General features: G+C 38.7%; 1 protein-coding gene across 3 annotated transcripts in view; it reads left to right on the top strand.

Moving 5' to 3' along the window:
- Positions 1–246: 246 nt before the first annotated feature.
- Positions 247–16,538, top strand: part of TMEM245 (transmembrane protein 245) — a 79,267-nt gene continuing 62,975 nt past the window's right edge. For all 3 annotated transcript variants that reach the window (XM_015618538.3, XM_015618537.3, XM_015618536.3), the window contains exons 1-4: positions 247–744; positions 10,254–10,371; positions 11,528–11,629; positions 12,533–12,640. In XM_015618538.3, coding sequence (XP_015474024.1) covers positions 286–744; positions 10,254–10,371; positions 11,528–11,629; positions 12,533–12,640 — 787 coding nt within the window. In that variant the 5' untranslated portion in view covers positions 247–285. The remainder of the gene's footprint in view (positions 745–10,253; positions 10,372–11,527; positions 11,630–12,532; positions 12,641–16,538) is intronic.

Genomic DNA, 16,538 nt, shown 5'->3' with positions numbered 1-16,538 from the left:
GGGGCTCCTACGCGCCCTCGGGCACGACCGCCCCGGCAGCCCCGGCCCCGCTCCGCACCCGCCGCGCCCGTGTCCACCATGGCTGACAGCGCAGAGCCCGCGGCTCCGGACGCCGGTCCCGCCGCGGCTCCGGACGCCGGTCCGGACGCAAGTCCCGCCGCAGCTCCGGACGCCGGTCCCGCCGCGGCCCCTCCGGGCTCGCCGACGCGCGAGCGGCGGGCGGGCGGCTCCCCCGGCGCGGCCGTGCCGCGGCTGCCGCTGGGCGGCCCGGGCGGGGCGGCGGGGATGTCGCTGCCGCGGCTGGAGAAGCCGATCAAGCAGGCCTTCTACAACACCGGGGCGCTGCTGTTCGCGGGGCTGTGCTGCGGCGCCGCCGTGCTCGTGTACTTCATCCTGGAGGCGTTCCTGCGGCCGCTGCTCTGGGCCGTGCTCTGCGGCACCTTCCTGCACCCCTTCAAGACCTCTCTGACGGCGCTGGGGCGGCGCTGGCTCGGCCGCCTGCACCGCTCCCGCACCCCGGTACTGCTGGCCGCCCTCCTCCTGCCCATCTGCTTCGCCGACTACGGCGTGGAGGCGCTGGGCGAGCAAGTGCTGCGGCGGCGGCGGCTCCTGCTGCTGCTGGGCGCCGGGGGGCCGCTGCTCTACGGGCTCTACTGCCTGGGCAGCTCCCTGGGCGTGCAGGTGCTGCTGGCACAGGCCGCCCGCATCATCTGCCAGGGGCTCGACTACTTCAGCAGCCAGTGGGTGAGTGTGTGAGGGTGTGTGTGAGGGTGTGAGTGAGTGAGTGAGTGAGTGAGTGAGTGAGTGTCGGTGTTCCGCGGCCGCGCTTTAGGCATGCCCCGCTTCTGGAGATGATGTTAAGTCAGAGGTGATTCAGACGAGTTCTTGGGCAAACAACCCAGGCTTGTTGAGGACTAAGGTATGTATTAAAGTGTTGTGAAATAGCAGCACTCCACAAGTGACCCGGGGTGAGGGAAGGCACCTTAAGGCTTTTTTGTCAGTGTACTGTGTAGGATTTTCTTTTTCTTTACAGAGTATCAAACAGTGCAGACGCAATTTGAACGTTAAAAAGTAAAGCTGTTTCACTTACAGATGTCACTGGTGGTGACAACCCTGGGAAACTACTTTTCCCTGTATTCCGTTCAGTAGGTAGGATAGTTAGAACTTCTGGCAGAATTCTTCTTCACTTCATTAGTTATAACAACTGAAAATACAAAAAGTACTACATACCAGAAGCAAGTGGATGTGTGAAAGATCAGAAGATCAGTAAGTTATACTGATACTCTTGTTAAATACTGATTTACAACTAGCATACTCAGATTTCTTATTGTCAAAGACTTTTCAAAAGCTGCTCTATTTCTTAAACAAACAAAGTCTGCCCTTTCCCTGGGTAACAGTGTTCCTGAATGGCAGAGGATATTTTGACAGACTACCTCTAGTGTGAATAGAATGGACAGGAGAATGTGTTTAGCCTCTTGAAAGTAAACAGGAGGAAAAGATTTTCTTGACTATATTTGGTGCTGGAAGATGTCAGAGGACATGTGTTTCTGGTCCGTTTTGTCCTCAGAAGTATAATTAGGACTGCGTAGACAGAGATGCATTCTCTCTTTATAAAGAGGCAAGATACTACCATGTTTACTTTCAGCTGAGTAGTAGGAGAACTAAAGCACGGCCTGCTACTAGTGGGGAACTTTGACTTGTTGCCACATAATTTGCTTGGTAAGCTTAAGATTTTTTTTAAGAACTTTGCACTGACCTCTTTGTTTTATTTTTAATAAATCTATAATATTGCTGCACTAACTGACTTGGCTAAGTTAGGCTTTTATTAAAAGTTTGTTTATTAAGCAATACTTAATACTGTGAAAATACAAGGGTACTGAAGGAAGCTGCACTTATTTAAACTTACAACTATGGCTGTAATGCACTGCTGGATGTCTGTGCCTGCTCAGTGCAACCTTGTTTAGCAGTCTCTGATCCTTCTAGTTGGCACTGGTGTTTCTGATTTAACACTTGTGTTTGTAGAACTGTGGTAGGATTTTAACGGCACAAAAGATAGTAAGCTCCCAGAACTCTTCAGACTTGAGTTTCTTGGGAAGATTTTGGGTTTGTGTCAAGGTAACTGATCACAGATCTCTTTAAGCAAACCAGTTGCTTTCTAAGCAAGCTGTCTGTGTCTATTTGGGGGGGCTTTTTAGGAGGAAAAAATTGTGGGCTTTCCTTTGTGAATTACTGCAACTTGGTATGGCATCATCTGTACACTTTGCTGAGTTTTCTTAGTCCAGTTTGTGAATTTTGAAGTTGCTTGGTGTGTATTATCTCAGATCTGTAGAAGGATAATTTAATTTTATCCATCCTGCTGAGGAGCCCTGAGCTGGATCAGTTAATAATGTCAGTTTTAACTTCAGTTAAGCACTTTAAAGCCCTTTAATTGCCGTGTTATATTGCGGGACTCTATTTGCATGCTTATGTTCTGCTTGTTAGCTGCACAGGGATTTGGGATATTATGAGTTGGTTTCTCCATTGTACTGTTCTCTGGGCTCCGAATGCTCCATGGTTCCTTCTGTATGTATGATTGTCTTCTCCTGTTCTGATTCCCTCTCCTGTACTAGAGAAGTGAGTGGATACCTATTGTTAAAATTATGGGCATTTGGAATACTGATTTGTTATTCTGTAACTAATGGTATTTTTATGGCATCTACTACTAATACTGAGACAGAAATTCTCCTCTTAAGTTCTAGAAAAAACAAAGTTCTTCAAATGCAGTAATTGCGTGTGACAATGACGTGGTAAGGTGTACCTTGGCACCAGTATGTTAAAGAGTTTTTCTGTCCCACTGTCCTCAAATCTGGCAAAACCATTCATGGCGTTGATGAGTCAAGATTCAGAAGTGCCTGTATTCCATCTGTGGTTCTTAAGTCACACCTGCAGTTCAGGAATTTGAGTACCTCCATGTTTGGATTGTTTGATAGCTGATTGCAAAACATTGCATTTGAAGAACAAGTTCAGGATCTTAGGCTGGTCTACAAGCATCATGTTCCCATGGTCTCCTTTCCCTTCAGGCTTTATAATCTTTGAAGAAGCTAGCTTAAGAAATGCAGTTGGCTGCTGGGCCTTAAATTAGAGGATGGTTAAAAATTCCAGATTAGTTCCTTGTTCTGGCTTCAGACTTCTCTTGGTTATTTGCAGAATTCTTATGCAGAGGGCCCTGCACGAACGGCATTTCATATTATAGGGAAGGGGAATGTTTTTCTCTATAGTTTTTTTCTTGGAAAGGATGGGAGTTTGTCCCATAGTGGTCTGAATACAGTCCTACATGCTTTTGGGCTGCAGCAATTTCACTGGTTTTGCAGGAGCTACGCCTATGACCAGCACTATATCTAAAAAACAATTTTTTTTTGCTTTGAAGAGGCAAAAGGCTAATATATATCCAATGCCAGCTATTCATTATATTTTCTTCTTTTTTTAGAAGAAGAATTTACATGTTCACATTTATTTGGAAAATGGGTTGTTTGTAGATCCCAGCAGATGCAAAGAATTACACAGCTGCTCTATTTTGGCTCTGAGGTTCATCTTAGTAAATTAAATTTGATGCAGAATTTTCTGTAGTGAACTTGATTACAGGGCTGACGGAATCTTTCTCTCTGACCAGCCCTTCTTCTTTGATTTGTTGCAGGTTATTGGTCAGGCTCACAACTGTGTAGTCATGTGTGTGTGTCAGTGTATTTTTTTGTCTCTGACTGTACTAGGTATAACTAGGTATAATGAGGTATAGGGTGTTGTTTTGGGGGTTTCCAAGCAGATCACTTAATCTTATCCTCACCCAGGTGCTGGACGGATCTGGAAACACCATTGCCCACCATTGCCATGACTGCTGTATTGGAATATTGTCTGAGTACATGTTACCTATTTTTTCTGGTGTACTGTCTGCTTCCCATCAGGGATTCTGTGAAAGACATCCACCAGGGAAACCTTTGTTTGTGTTGGCACTAAATGTCAGGAGTCCCCAGGCAGCCCTTGTAGATTGAAATTTTCCAAGCAAGCATCCTTCCTGGCAAACACTTTGGGTCCCATGCTCTGAGATATTTGGCTTCCACAGTCCTATTGAATATCACCTGTGGGGGAAAAAAAGCATCTATGTTTTATCAAGTTCACATGATGGGGCAGTTTCTCTTCTAGTGAAGGAAACGGCACAGTTCTGATTTTTAATGTGCACACAATTTCTATTTCTTTGAGGGTTTAGGGTAGGTGGGCCTTATTTTTCTTCCCTTTCTTCTTAGAGCAGGCTTGCAGGTTTCTAAAACTTGCCCACCATAAAAAAACCCCAAAACCAAAACAAACATTTGAACAAGCTCTTAAGTATTTTTTCTGCTGTTTATAATCCTTTATCATTATGATATTCTGGGGTGTAAATCATAAGCCAAGTACTGACTGTAAACACATCTTACCAAAACCACAGCTTTTGGTTTGTTTTCACAACTTTGCTTGGGTAGAGATAAACTACCCAACTACTGTATAGAGACTACATGTGGCCTGTTTGAAAACAAGATGAGGAGAGGCAGGGGAAGTCTGGGATGTTGATAGTGTTTTCTTTTTTACTGTTGTTTTTCACTTCCACACCCAACCTCAGTTTTGGAAGAGCCTACAGTGAGATTGCTCTCTTGGAGAGGCTGAGGAGCTTGTTCTGTTTTATATGCAGGAACTACAGCCTCAAAGCTGGCACTAACCTAAAGCCTAATGATATGTGCTACATAATATTAGTTATTCTTTTGTATTTATATGTATTGGTTGAACACAATGATGTTTCTTTTTCCATCACCTCTGAAAGGAATGAACATTGCGGAACTGTCCAACAAAATTTTAACTCTGCTCTATATAACAAAATAAGAAGTTGAAGAAATTGTGTGTGTTGAGGAGCCATCTCTTGCAAAAGTGTTACCTTGAAATATGTCAGAGGAGTGGTGCTCTGTCTGCAGAGTATACATATATGTATGCATATATATATATGCATATACAGCCTACCATATGCCTGAGAAGGCACATGAATTTGATGTGCTCTGGGAAACATCATCTTGCAAGAGAATCTTGATAAATTTGATTTCTGAATAGCATTTTTATTATGAGTTTCTCATGAGTAGTTTTTGTATTAAGACAGGAAAAGTGAACTAAAGGGGAAGTATTTTCAACATCTATTGGTGCAGTCTTCTGGATATCTTAGATTTAATGTTTATTTTTCTTAAATTCAGTGTGGGAAATGTTGCAGGATACATTGACAGTCATTTTTAGCCCATGTGTGGCAGTGTTGATTTTGAGGGTCAGTTTCCCCCTGCCCCAGGGTTCTAGTTATAAGTTCATACTTTCATCCCTTTAAAAAGGGGTGAAACACCATGTTTCAGTTTCATCTGGTTTAGTAGTCTGTGTGTTTTAATGCCAAAAATACCAACATGGATATATGTCACATTTGGGGGTTCTAGAAGAAACAGAATGGGCACACTGTTCTAGTTCTTTGGACAAGGAGTAACTTACTTGTGTCCACTTTGAACCTGCTTTAGGTAAATGACAGCTTCCTAAGTATAGGAAGGAGGGGGTTGTCTTTGCCTTGTGCTGAAAAGTAAGTCCTACATGTGTGATTAGTTGGAGTTTGGGTATTTTCTTACATGTTTGATAAAGGCTGTCTCCATTCTGGGACAGGTAGTTACACACTCTTATTCTTCCAGACTCTGCACATTATGGGATGTTTCCTCCCGTGTGCTAATGAAAATGCACTTAAGCTACATTAAATTAATTTTGGTTCTGGAAACTGGAGTCAAAATGACGTTTTCATAGTTTGTCACCTGCCTCATTATATTTGATATTGTTTAGAAAACTATTTTCAAATGAACAGGGAGATAGAGATCTTTTTCAAAGGACAACAGCTTTTAGCAGTGCATTTAATGTCTTTTCTGGCTTCATTTTTTAAGTCCAGCACTTCTGCTCAGCTTTTGTGGTAGGTTCATTGTCCTTTGTCAGCCTACATCACCACTGAGGAGGGCAATGTAGAAAACTGGTGTCATAAGATCACCTCTTTTAACCATCTTTACTCTGCAGCACTGTTTTAAAAGTTCACAAAAATGCTGTGTTAATGCTTGGTTAATGTTTTTAATGATTTTTTTTATTTTGATAAAAACTAATGAAAATCTCTATTTCCAAATGAAAATTTTGTTTTAAAATATTAAAGGTAAAGGGAACTGATAAGGTAGTTTGGCCTTTTTTTTTTTTGTTGTTGTTCAAAACACTGAGACTGGAAAATAGAAAACAATTTGAATTAGATCTGTAGTTCCATCAAACGGTTATAAATTTAAAGTTCAGTTAAAAATCCCTCAAACAAACTAAAACATAAACCAAATTCTAAAAAACTATCAGGGAAGGAGCAGCCAGGGGAAAAACAATTTCAAAATGGCCAGGTGAGAGGCTAGAGCTGCAATTGGAAGAGGAAGGAGTTCAGACACTCAGTTTTGTAGGTGCTGACTTGTTAAAAACTGAAAAAATTTGGCAGGTTGGCATGGCATGTATTAAAAGAAGTAACTGCTGGTTTATCTTCTCAGTCTTCGCTGTTGTGTTTATTTGTGGGGTGGTTCATAGAATCATAGCATATCCTGAATTGGAAGAGAGCCAGAAGGATCACTGAAGTCCCACTCCTAACCCTGCACAGGATCACCCCAAAAATCATACCATACGCCTGAGAAGGCACATGAACCAGGTGGGAAATGTATTTGCTGCTGGATGTTGAGTTGTTGGGGCAGCATTCCAAGGAAGACTAAATCATTCCAACAGCTTTGCTGTCTTCTGCAGTAGGAAGCTCTTCTTGCTTATTCCACTTTTGACATATGCTTCTTTTGCTCTGTTGTTGGTGCCTGTCATATTTCTGTGAGCCTGTTTTGCTACTGAATTACATGTAGTTTTTTTATGAGCTTAGGGAGCTTGAGCTGGCTAGATGAATGTTGAAGCTGTTGTGCAGAGGAGGTGGGACTGCCCAGCTGGCTGTAGGAGACAATGAATTGCCACTTTCAGTAGTAGTGAATTACTGAATGCACTCATCTGCAAAACCTTCTCCACAGAGGTTAATTCGTTGATAGGAAAAAAAGGAGGGAACTGTGTAAATAAAGATTTTACTCTCTAAGATAAATCAGTATAAGTGTTGTCAAAAGCTGAGTAGTCAGAGTTTGTTCTTGAGAAATGAGGCCAAAGCCAAAAGAGTGGCTCAGATTTTCAAATCCTTCAACTTTAACAGGAAAGGGAAACAAACTTTCAGTAATGTTGATGGTAGTTCATGCTGATAAATCCTTGACTTTCCAGCACTGAAATTTCAAAGAAAAATCACTAAAGCAGATGCTTGAGTTTAACATAAAAGCTGCATCTTTCTCTGGTGTAATTTTGTCTCCAGTTGGCAGTTTAAAGAAAACTGAAGCCCTTCATAGTTGCCTTAGACACCTCTTAAACTGTACCACTTTAATATAGAAATGAATGCTGAAATCCCAAGAAGTTACTCTACGGTCTTAGCATTATTTATTCAGAAAAGTGGGCAGTTTTACATGTCTAAAGGCAAAGCAACACGTTGTTCAGTTTGTGAGAGATGCTACAAAATTCAGAGGAGTTGTGAAAAATGAGGTCATTTCTGTGTGTTAAGACAACAAAGGCAGGGGAAGAAAGAAGGGCAGTTTTTAGGATTAAACTATCCCCAAATTGTTATATATGGAAGTTGTGCATGTCTGTGAATAATAATTGTGATTGAGTAGTGATTTAAAATCTCAGAGTACATGGTGAAAGTTAGGCATCTCCAGCTGATTTCATCTTGATAAATAGTTGATGATAGCTAATGCATTCTGCAAAATCTGAAGTGTATGTATTAGTTACCTGGTTAACTGTACACTCTTACAAATCAATAATTTTGGCTTAGCATGGAATCTTATCAAGCACAGTTTTAGTGCAATAATTGCAATAGCTTAATTTTAGTGAAAGTAGACAGTCTTTCATTCTTTTTTTCAATTATGTCAATTCTTGAGAATGACATCTTATAGTAGAGAGGCTGTTAATTCTCTAAGCTCTTCAAGCCAAAATCTTTGGATACCATCCAGAAAAACAATGGGAAGGATTATGTAACATGCTTTTAAAGGGTTAAGGAAAAAAAAAAAGAAGTATGCTGTTGCCAAGTTGGTATGGGATGAAATCCTAGTCCATGTCAATTTAAGTTAATTTGCTTTGTCAGTTGCTTTCAGCTATGAATTGTTGGAAGTAGGCTACCCTAGTTCCTGTGCACTGGTTCTTGCAGTGTAGGGATGTGCTTGGCCATAACATTAACCAATAATGATTATGATGACTGATTATTCCATGGTGTCACCGAAATTAAACAGATTGCCCCAGTCAGTTGAATACACAGTTCTTTTTACAGGGCCTCAGGAAGGTTATTGTTTATCTCTGAAACAGAGTGACTGGTAAAAATATAAGCTGTTTCTCTCTATTCAGTAGAAATAAATATTTTTACTTGGGTCATTTGCCAAGCTTTTAGAAGAGGGAACTGATTAATTATTTTAACTTCAAACACAAGAAATTATTAAATATCTAAACCCCATAAGGTTTAGTTACATGCATGGCTAAAAGCGGTGCAATGTGTTTTGCTTTGTTGGCTGTTAAACATAGGCTTATACCCTGCTAGCCTCCTACTTTTGGCTTGTGTTTAAACAGAAAGCTTAAATTACTGAATGTACTGAGTCTTCTGTTTGTAGTTTATCATTAAATTTAAAAGCTAAAGGGAAAATTGGCTTGGAATGGGAACATTCGTCATATGAAGATGCTGTGCAGCTGATGTTAGGGAGTAGGATAGTATCTTTGTGATGAGTTATCTCTTGCAATTAGAGCTGTGCTGTAAAGTGCCTTATAAGTGAATTTATGTTTCAAACCTATGCTGTTAAAGGAGTGCTACTGTGCATTAATGGTAAAAAAATTTGTTTGTGATTTTAGTCTTGGTGTCCGTGGGTTATGTTAGTTTTAGACATTTATTTTGAGTCCACACTTGGCCATAAGCATTATGGAACTCTGTTGATGCTGAACTGGAGATAAGTGAAAAGTTGGAATGATCTACTTAGATGAGAAGTATTAGTGTGTAAAGGCATACCTTTTTTCATGTATCTTAAGTGATTTTAAATTACCTTGCAGATACGATCATTCCCTCTGAAGTTATCAGGAACCATCACTCAGCTGCTTTTCTGCTCAATTCAGTACAGCTAAGATTTCCTCTCCAGCAATTAGATACGTGGCAGTAGTCACACAAGCCTGTTTTTCACAAGGACTGTTGTGTTTTCAGCGTGTGTTGTATAGTGTGCAGAGTAGAGGTGAAAACTCTTCTGGTGTGTTTTGCCTAATTACTTGTTTCGTGTCTCTCTGTGCATTCTTTCTTCTTACAGTGATGTCTGATTCAGCAAATGCTCTTAATAGAAATTTTGTTCAAACTTCATTTGGATTTATGGATTTATAAGTGTAAATTTGGAGGTGTACTTCAAATGGTGATGGATAGGGAATGTTCATTGAATTTGAGCCAGAAATACCTTTAGTTATTTAAGAATGAAACACTGGGTTTTAATCTTTACAGGTTTTCATGCTTCTTTTATTTCACATTCTCTCCTGAGTAGCAACTTTTCACCTCCTGTTACCTCTTCTGTTTCTGCTTCCTTCTTCTTTCTTTTCAGCATTTTCAAGTTCAAATTCATCATCTCAAGGTTCTTGACTGCAAATCTGTATTGTGATTTATCTGATGAGTAGAGTAGTAGAAGGCAGTTAGAAGCAACAGACCCAAACTGTCACTGATGTCTTGCCGTTCTTCCTTTTTTTAGTTCAAAAAATGAAAAAAAATATGTGTCACACATCCTGTAAAGTCATGCGTTTTGTGAACCAACACCACGGAGAAAGAGCAGTTTTTGTTGTGCTTCCCGATAACTTCTTTGGCTTAACCTCCCTTTTGTTTCTTTGGACTGAAACACCGGAGCTGGCAAACTGTTCTGTGCAGGAATGAGTGCAGCTGTGCTCGCCAGCTCTGTCTCCCCATGGCCACACAGGTGCTGTTGATGAACTCATATAATTAATTGAAATGTGGGCTTCTTAAAGACTTACAAGCTGACTTCAGTTCTCTGTCTGTGGCAGTTACGGGTGTGTGCATAAGTGTACACACATACATGAGTACAGTAGAGCTCTCTTTTGATGTATTGTGTATCTTTTTCTTAAAGATTTGGACACTGGTAGTTGGTTACTTGCTGATGGTTTCATTCAAGTGGAATATAAGCACTGAACGTTACTTAAAAGCAGTGTCTGTTCCTGTCTGGATTATGCTGCTCTTTCATTTAGGTGAGTAACAAGAAGTTACTATTCTGATAACTGAGGGCTCTGTCAACAGAGGTCCCTGCTTGCTCTTCTGCTGTATCTGTGAAATAGTCTTAGCTGAAATGCAAACTGTTTTGTCTGTTCAGTAATCCTGGCTGCATCTGTCCAGAAGGGAGCATTGAAGTAGGGAATGGGAAGGCATCAAGATGCTGAGCAACACCTTCCACTCCTCATGCCTAATTTGTACTTCCCATGATTTTCCCTTATTTGGTTTGCAGACGAGATACTTCTTGACAGTGAGGAAGGACTGGGGTCACATGAGGCTGTCTTTAGACTTTAATTTATGATATTTTATTGACGGCCTGCTATTAACAAGTTAGACATACTATTAAATGCAAAATGCATTTAATAGTAGTAACAGAAGCAAAAAAAAATAAATTCTATCAGTAGTCAACAAGCATATCATAATGATATCAGCAGTATAAAATACATTTGTCAGTAATCTATATAATCTGTTTATATAAATGTAAGATTATAGTTATCTTCTAGACTTAGGTTGCACATTTAATGTAATAGATTATCATCTTATGTTCCCAGAGTTTACAGAGGAAGGATTGTGCAATTAATGTAAGACTACCATGATATAAGGTTTCACAGTGATTTACTTTACATGATTTACTTTAGCAGCAGGTTTCAAAAGTTGTTCTGACCATGTGGGGATGCTTCCCTGAGGTTTAAGCTATATGTAGTGGCTTTGGATTTGCTTAAATTTTGAGTCTTGTATTTACTGGAAGTACAGGCTGAATAGGGAAAATCCAAGAAAAATCCCTTTCAGTGGAGACCTAACAAACACACACTTTTTGGGGGAACTTGGCTTTTCTCTGAGATCGAAAATGCTTTAATTTTGTGTGTATTTTCATGTGATTTTGAATGTTGTTTTCAAAATGGTTCTCTATATCAATATACTGTCACTGAAATTGGAAGAGTAACAATTTGGTTTGTTCATTGAGAAACTTGTTCATGTTTGTTTTCTGTTTTCCCTTTTCTTTAATGCAGAAAGCCTGTTTATGACTTCTTTGTTTTTTGGTTGATGTGCTGCCTTTCTTGGTTTTGCTAAATGTAGTGTTTGTTAAGAGTGTAATTTTTCTTGTAAAAAAAATCTCAATACTGTATCTTTCAGCTTCTGTGGCAGGTTCCTGGAGAATTCCTGTATTTCTGGTTATAGTTGTTCTGATGACAGTAGGCATGTTGCATGAACAGCAGAATGGAAAGGAGTCTTCTGGTAAGGAGAAGTTACCGTTTCTTTTATTGTTGGAGGCAAAAAATCACTTAAGTCATGTGAAATAATCTGGGCTGTATCCCCGTAAATTCTGTAGCAAATGGATTGCAAGAATTTACTATAGGATGTTTAGTGTGTTGTAATGTGGTTTAATCATGCTGAAGTGAAGCTTGGATTCTTTATGGAAGATTACTGAAGTGGACTGATGTTTCTTTTCCAGGGTAAAGTAGCATCTCATTATTAAGCCAAATTCCTTGAGTTCATAGATTTCAATATGTAGTTCCAAGCATGAGGGTAGCCAGTGCCATTTGAAATCAGAGGATAATTTAGAAAGAAATGAGCAGTGTGGGTTTAGTAGATCCTGTTGTACTGGGTATGAGAGAAACCAAGACAATTCCTTCCAGCAAGTTTCCAAATCCAGTCATTTGTTTTTAAAACAGTTTCTTAAAAGTATGTTTTGTGTTTAGATTTTGAGAAGAATAGTTTTTTCCTGTTGCAAGTGAGTTTTGAAAAAAGCAAAGGCATTCTATATTCCTGATGAAGGAAACCTTTTTCCTGCGTGGCTGTTTTAGTTGGTTAGTAAGGCTGATTAATTGGTATAAATTTTTTTTTAATAATCAGACTGCCAGCAACTGTGAATGTGTTGGTTGGTAGCAATTCATTATCAAGAAAAGCACTAAGCAAATAACTGGTTTTGAGTTTTGGCTGCAGGTGTATTGTAATACTAAAATTAATAGCACTCATTCCTGTTTGATCATATTGACTACATATAATACATACTAAACACTAACAGTGTCTATCCATATAAATTCTATTGCCTGACAGCTCCAGTGGATATCTAACACCAAATAAAACATTTTGAGACTTAAGCTTTTTGTTACATACTTACACATATATATTTTACAGGTGCAGAGCTTCCTGGTCAGATGATTTCCATTGCTGCTTCAACAATTGCCATGGCAATTTCAATGACAGAAGATGAGTCCAATAATGAACATTCCTCCCAACCCTCAGGTGACTGAATACTCTGTAAGAAACATTTGAATTTGCTCTAAAGGCATGAAACTGGAGGAAATTCAGAGAAAAATTCAGAATAGTCCATAACCTCTTCATTTTGTCCAAAATTGTGTCCAAATTGTGAATCGGGTTTATCTATTAAAAAAAAAATGTTGAGAAGATGCAAGTATAAAAGCTGTTTAGCAAAGGGTAATTTATGTGGCTGTCGAAGGCCTGATTAGAAGGATATATTATTGTTTTGTGGGTTTTTTTTAGAATGAAGGTATAGTTTTTTCCCTGTTCTTCACTGATAATTATTTTAATTTTCCTAGCCTTTTGATTTGTTGGCAGTTATATGTTCCATAGCTGGATTTCAGGACCAGGTATAGACAGACTGCAGGAATTTTTCTGTAAATTGCAGTGAGAAAAAAACCCCACCACTTTAAATATGGCATGCTCAAAGTCCTTCCTATAGTGAGTTTACTTGAGTCACATGATACTTTCACTTGGAATATCACAATTGGCTTAAAAGGGTTCAGATAAAGTGTTTAAACATCCATCACTGATTTTGAACTTTATCATCATCTTTTTTTTGGGTAGGTCTTTGATGAAATGTGATACTAGAAAATGAAGCTATTACTGAGATCTCTGGAAATTTAAAAGTTTCATCCATAAACCAAACAGATCATTCAACCTGACAGAATGTGAACTTCCAAAACATAGTTTTTAAATCTAAAAACGGCAGCTTTAAACAACTTACTCTTATTTTTTTTATACATTTTACGTGACTATCATCAATACAAACATAGAAGCCTATGGAATTATGTCCTGAAACTTGAGATCAGAACATTATGGTGACAGTTCTCCTGTATTTCTGTGTCTAATCTTTAATTTTGGAAATGAGAAATACTTTTTTTTAGCTGAATTTTGAAGTCTGGAAAGGTAACAGATGCTCAAAAATGGGCTATGGTTGTAAGTAATGTAAGTGGTTGTGTTCTTTTGTTGCTATTTTTTTAACTTACCAGTTCTTAGTTTTTCCACTTCTTTAAGACAGTTTTCTTTCTTTTTTCAGTAAGTTTCTGTTTACAGTTTTTCAAAGGTGTAATATATATCTTTTATGGGTTTTTTTGACTTCTCTTGAAACAGCTAACCAGATAAGGTTTGTTTTTTTTTTTGTCTTGTGAATTCAGTTGTTTACCTTCACAGCAGAAAAAAAAATAATGAAAGTTTTCTTTTAACTCCTATCAACAGTTAAAATAATTTCCAGCAATCTGGTAAAAATTAGTATTCTGTTCTGTGGTATGTTAAGCATAATTTTGGCCATCTTTGGTTTGGATCTTTGGTGAATGATGATGAAACATTCTTATACAGAAAAAGTTTTTCTCACAGGCTTAAGAACTTACAGCTTTTTTGGTTTTCCTGACACTATATTAAATCTGTTACAGAACAGCCAGGCTTAAAATTATTAAAAGACCATGAGGGGATAATAAGCTTTGTTGATTTTATATTTTTTTCTGAACATGCATGTTTTTCCACATTTTATTGTTGAATACTGGTATTTAGTATTGGGAGTGAGGAGTTTAATGATACCAGTTCTTGTGGTCTTAAGTGGTCCTTCCTGGTCTTTCAAGAGTTTCCAGTGTGTACAGCAAATTAAAAATATGCAATTTCTGAAGAAGATACCACTGCAGTACTTTGTAGACAAGATTCTGTTGTCTTGTTGGCTTTAAATATGATAGGTACTAAAATCCTTAAATGAAGTCATGACACTCAGGTTCTCTTTTGCCCTCACTTCTTTGTTTTATTAGAAAAAAGCATAAGAAATATTTTTCACGTGAAATTACAGAAGGATGTGGTTCTTCATGAAGGAGTACCTTCTCATCGTGATGTTCTGAGGACTTCTGCATTAATAGTAACAAAATGAATGTTTTCCTAACTTATTCCCTTTATAGAGCTACAGACACCTGCCTTTCTGTTTGTGTTGCTGTTTCTTTGTCTTCTCTCTGGGGAGGAGAATAATTCAAAATTCTGTGAGAACAAGAAATTGATTTGACAGAGAACATACTGTGTAATGAAAAGAATAGGTCTTTAATAAGAACCTGGAAAATTTGCTCTTTTTTTTTTATTGTTCAAAGAAGTACCATTCATTCTGATTTTGCTAGAATTTTTTCTGAGTGTTGTGCTATCTGTTTATACTATCATACCTTCATTAGCTGGAAGATAGAAAGGTGTTTTTCATGCTCTCAAAATATCATGAAGCCCACTAATTGGGATTTTACAGAAACTGAAGTTACTCAAAATCACTGTGCTGACAGTTCTTTTTTTCTGTTTGTGTTGACGAGGCGCTCACGCCTTGGTTTGCAGAGCATATCTTGCCGGAAGAAGGTGACTTTTCATTTGCAATTTTGGTTCTTTTCTGGGTGGATCATCTTTGTGTGATGGTTTATGAGAGTCATCTAAATGGCAGTTCTGATGCAGACCTGTGTTTGTCATGAGGAGAATACTGGGTAGGGACAATTTAATTTTGTTGAAAGTGGAGGAGAGCTGCATTCTGAAAAAGCTGTGTTGCCTCAGGATCCCCTATAAGGTTTTCTTTTTTTTTTTTTTCCATTTCCCCCCCTTTACATACTTTTTTTCTTCCTTTTTTCCATTTGTTTTTTCCTTTTGGTTTTTCCTTTTTTTCCCCCTTTTTTTCCTTTTTTACCCACTCATCTCTGTCCCTGTCTGTTTTGTGTTCTATGTACAGTCTGCTTACAGGGAAACTAAGAAAGGCTGTTTAATTGTTACTGCTTTTAACATTACTGTTGCTGTTAATTAATTAAATCTTTCTTCATTGCAAAAATCTTTCAGTCAAATTTTTTGTTAGTTAAAGAAGAAATGTTCTTTTTTATTTCCTAAAGTTGACTCTACTATGAAGCTTTTGGGCAAAATATATTGTATAACTTTAATCTTAGGCATAGACTTCGGCTAATCATTCTGTTTTGGCTTTTAGTGCTTCCTTTTGTTTGATAAATTTTTTGCTTGTTGTATTTTATATAACTTTAGCATTCTTTGCTTTGCTCCAACATAAGAAGCAAAACAGCAAGAAGTGTTGAATAAATTGAAGGGGAATATTCTTTATTATGGTTTCAAATTTGTGTTCCTTTAGTGCATCCATTTGTTTCTGTTAGCACTCTTCTGCTTTATTGCATATAGACCAAGAAGTACAGGGAAATCATAGGCCCTCTTCTATATGACAAAAATATTTTTGTCTTTTTAGGAAAATTTCTGTTTACAGGTAACTTTTTCTCTCCCCTTACAAAATATTATTTGTAATTTGTATAGTAGGGCTGGCCGTCATCCCATGGAGATACACATTGATTTGCCAAGAGCCTCCCCCCCGAAGCTTCTGCTGTGCTTAGCTGCTTGCAGAATTTCTTCTTTCAGGTTGCATGCCATAGTTCCTTTGTGAATATTCTGAACTTCACCAAATACATAACCAACAACAATCTGATGTTTCTGTCATCATCCCAGTGTCAATCCCAGCTGAATCAATTGATTTGCACTGTTGTCCTTGTGTGGTGGGAGAGGTGTTCCTAAGCTGTAGTAGTAGTTCCACTTACCTCTAGAACACTGCAGATTTCTGCAGCAAAAGAGAAGTATTCATCTGCTGTGTGAGGATGCAGTTTGTCTCTTACTGCTGCTGTATGACAAATGAGTCTTGCCTTTTTGAACATTTTAGCTGTCATGCTTAGAAATGGCTTTTGTGACCCGCTGCAGCTAGAAACATGTGTGTGGAACACGAGTGGTTTGATTGCTGTGCATGTAGGATGTTGTATGTAGTACAGTTTTTATGCAGTTTTTCTTCATGGGAGAAGATGTGTCTGTGACACAAGTCCAGTGAAAGAGTTGTGTTCATCGTTTTCCAGCTGTGTGG

Source organism: Parus major, chromosome 2 (genome assembly GCF_001522545.3).
Source record: "Parus major isolate Abel chromosome 2, Parus_major1.1, whole genome shotgun sequence".
Lineage (NCBI taxonomy): Eukaryota > Metazoa > Chordata > Aves > Passeriformes > Paridae > Parus > Parus major.
Note: the sequence above shows the minus strand (reverse complement) of the source record. Positions and strands in the feature narration are given on the sequence as shown.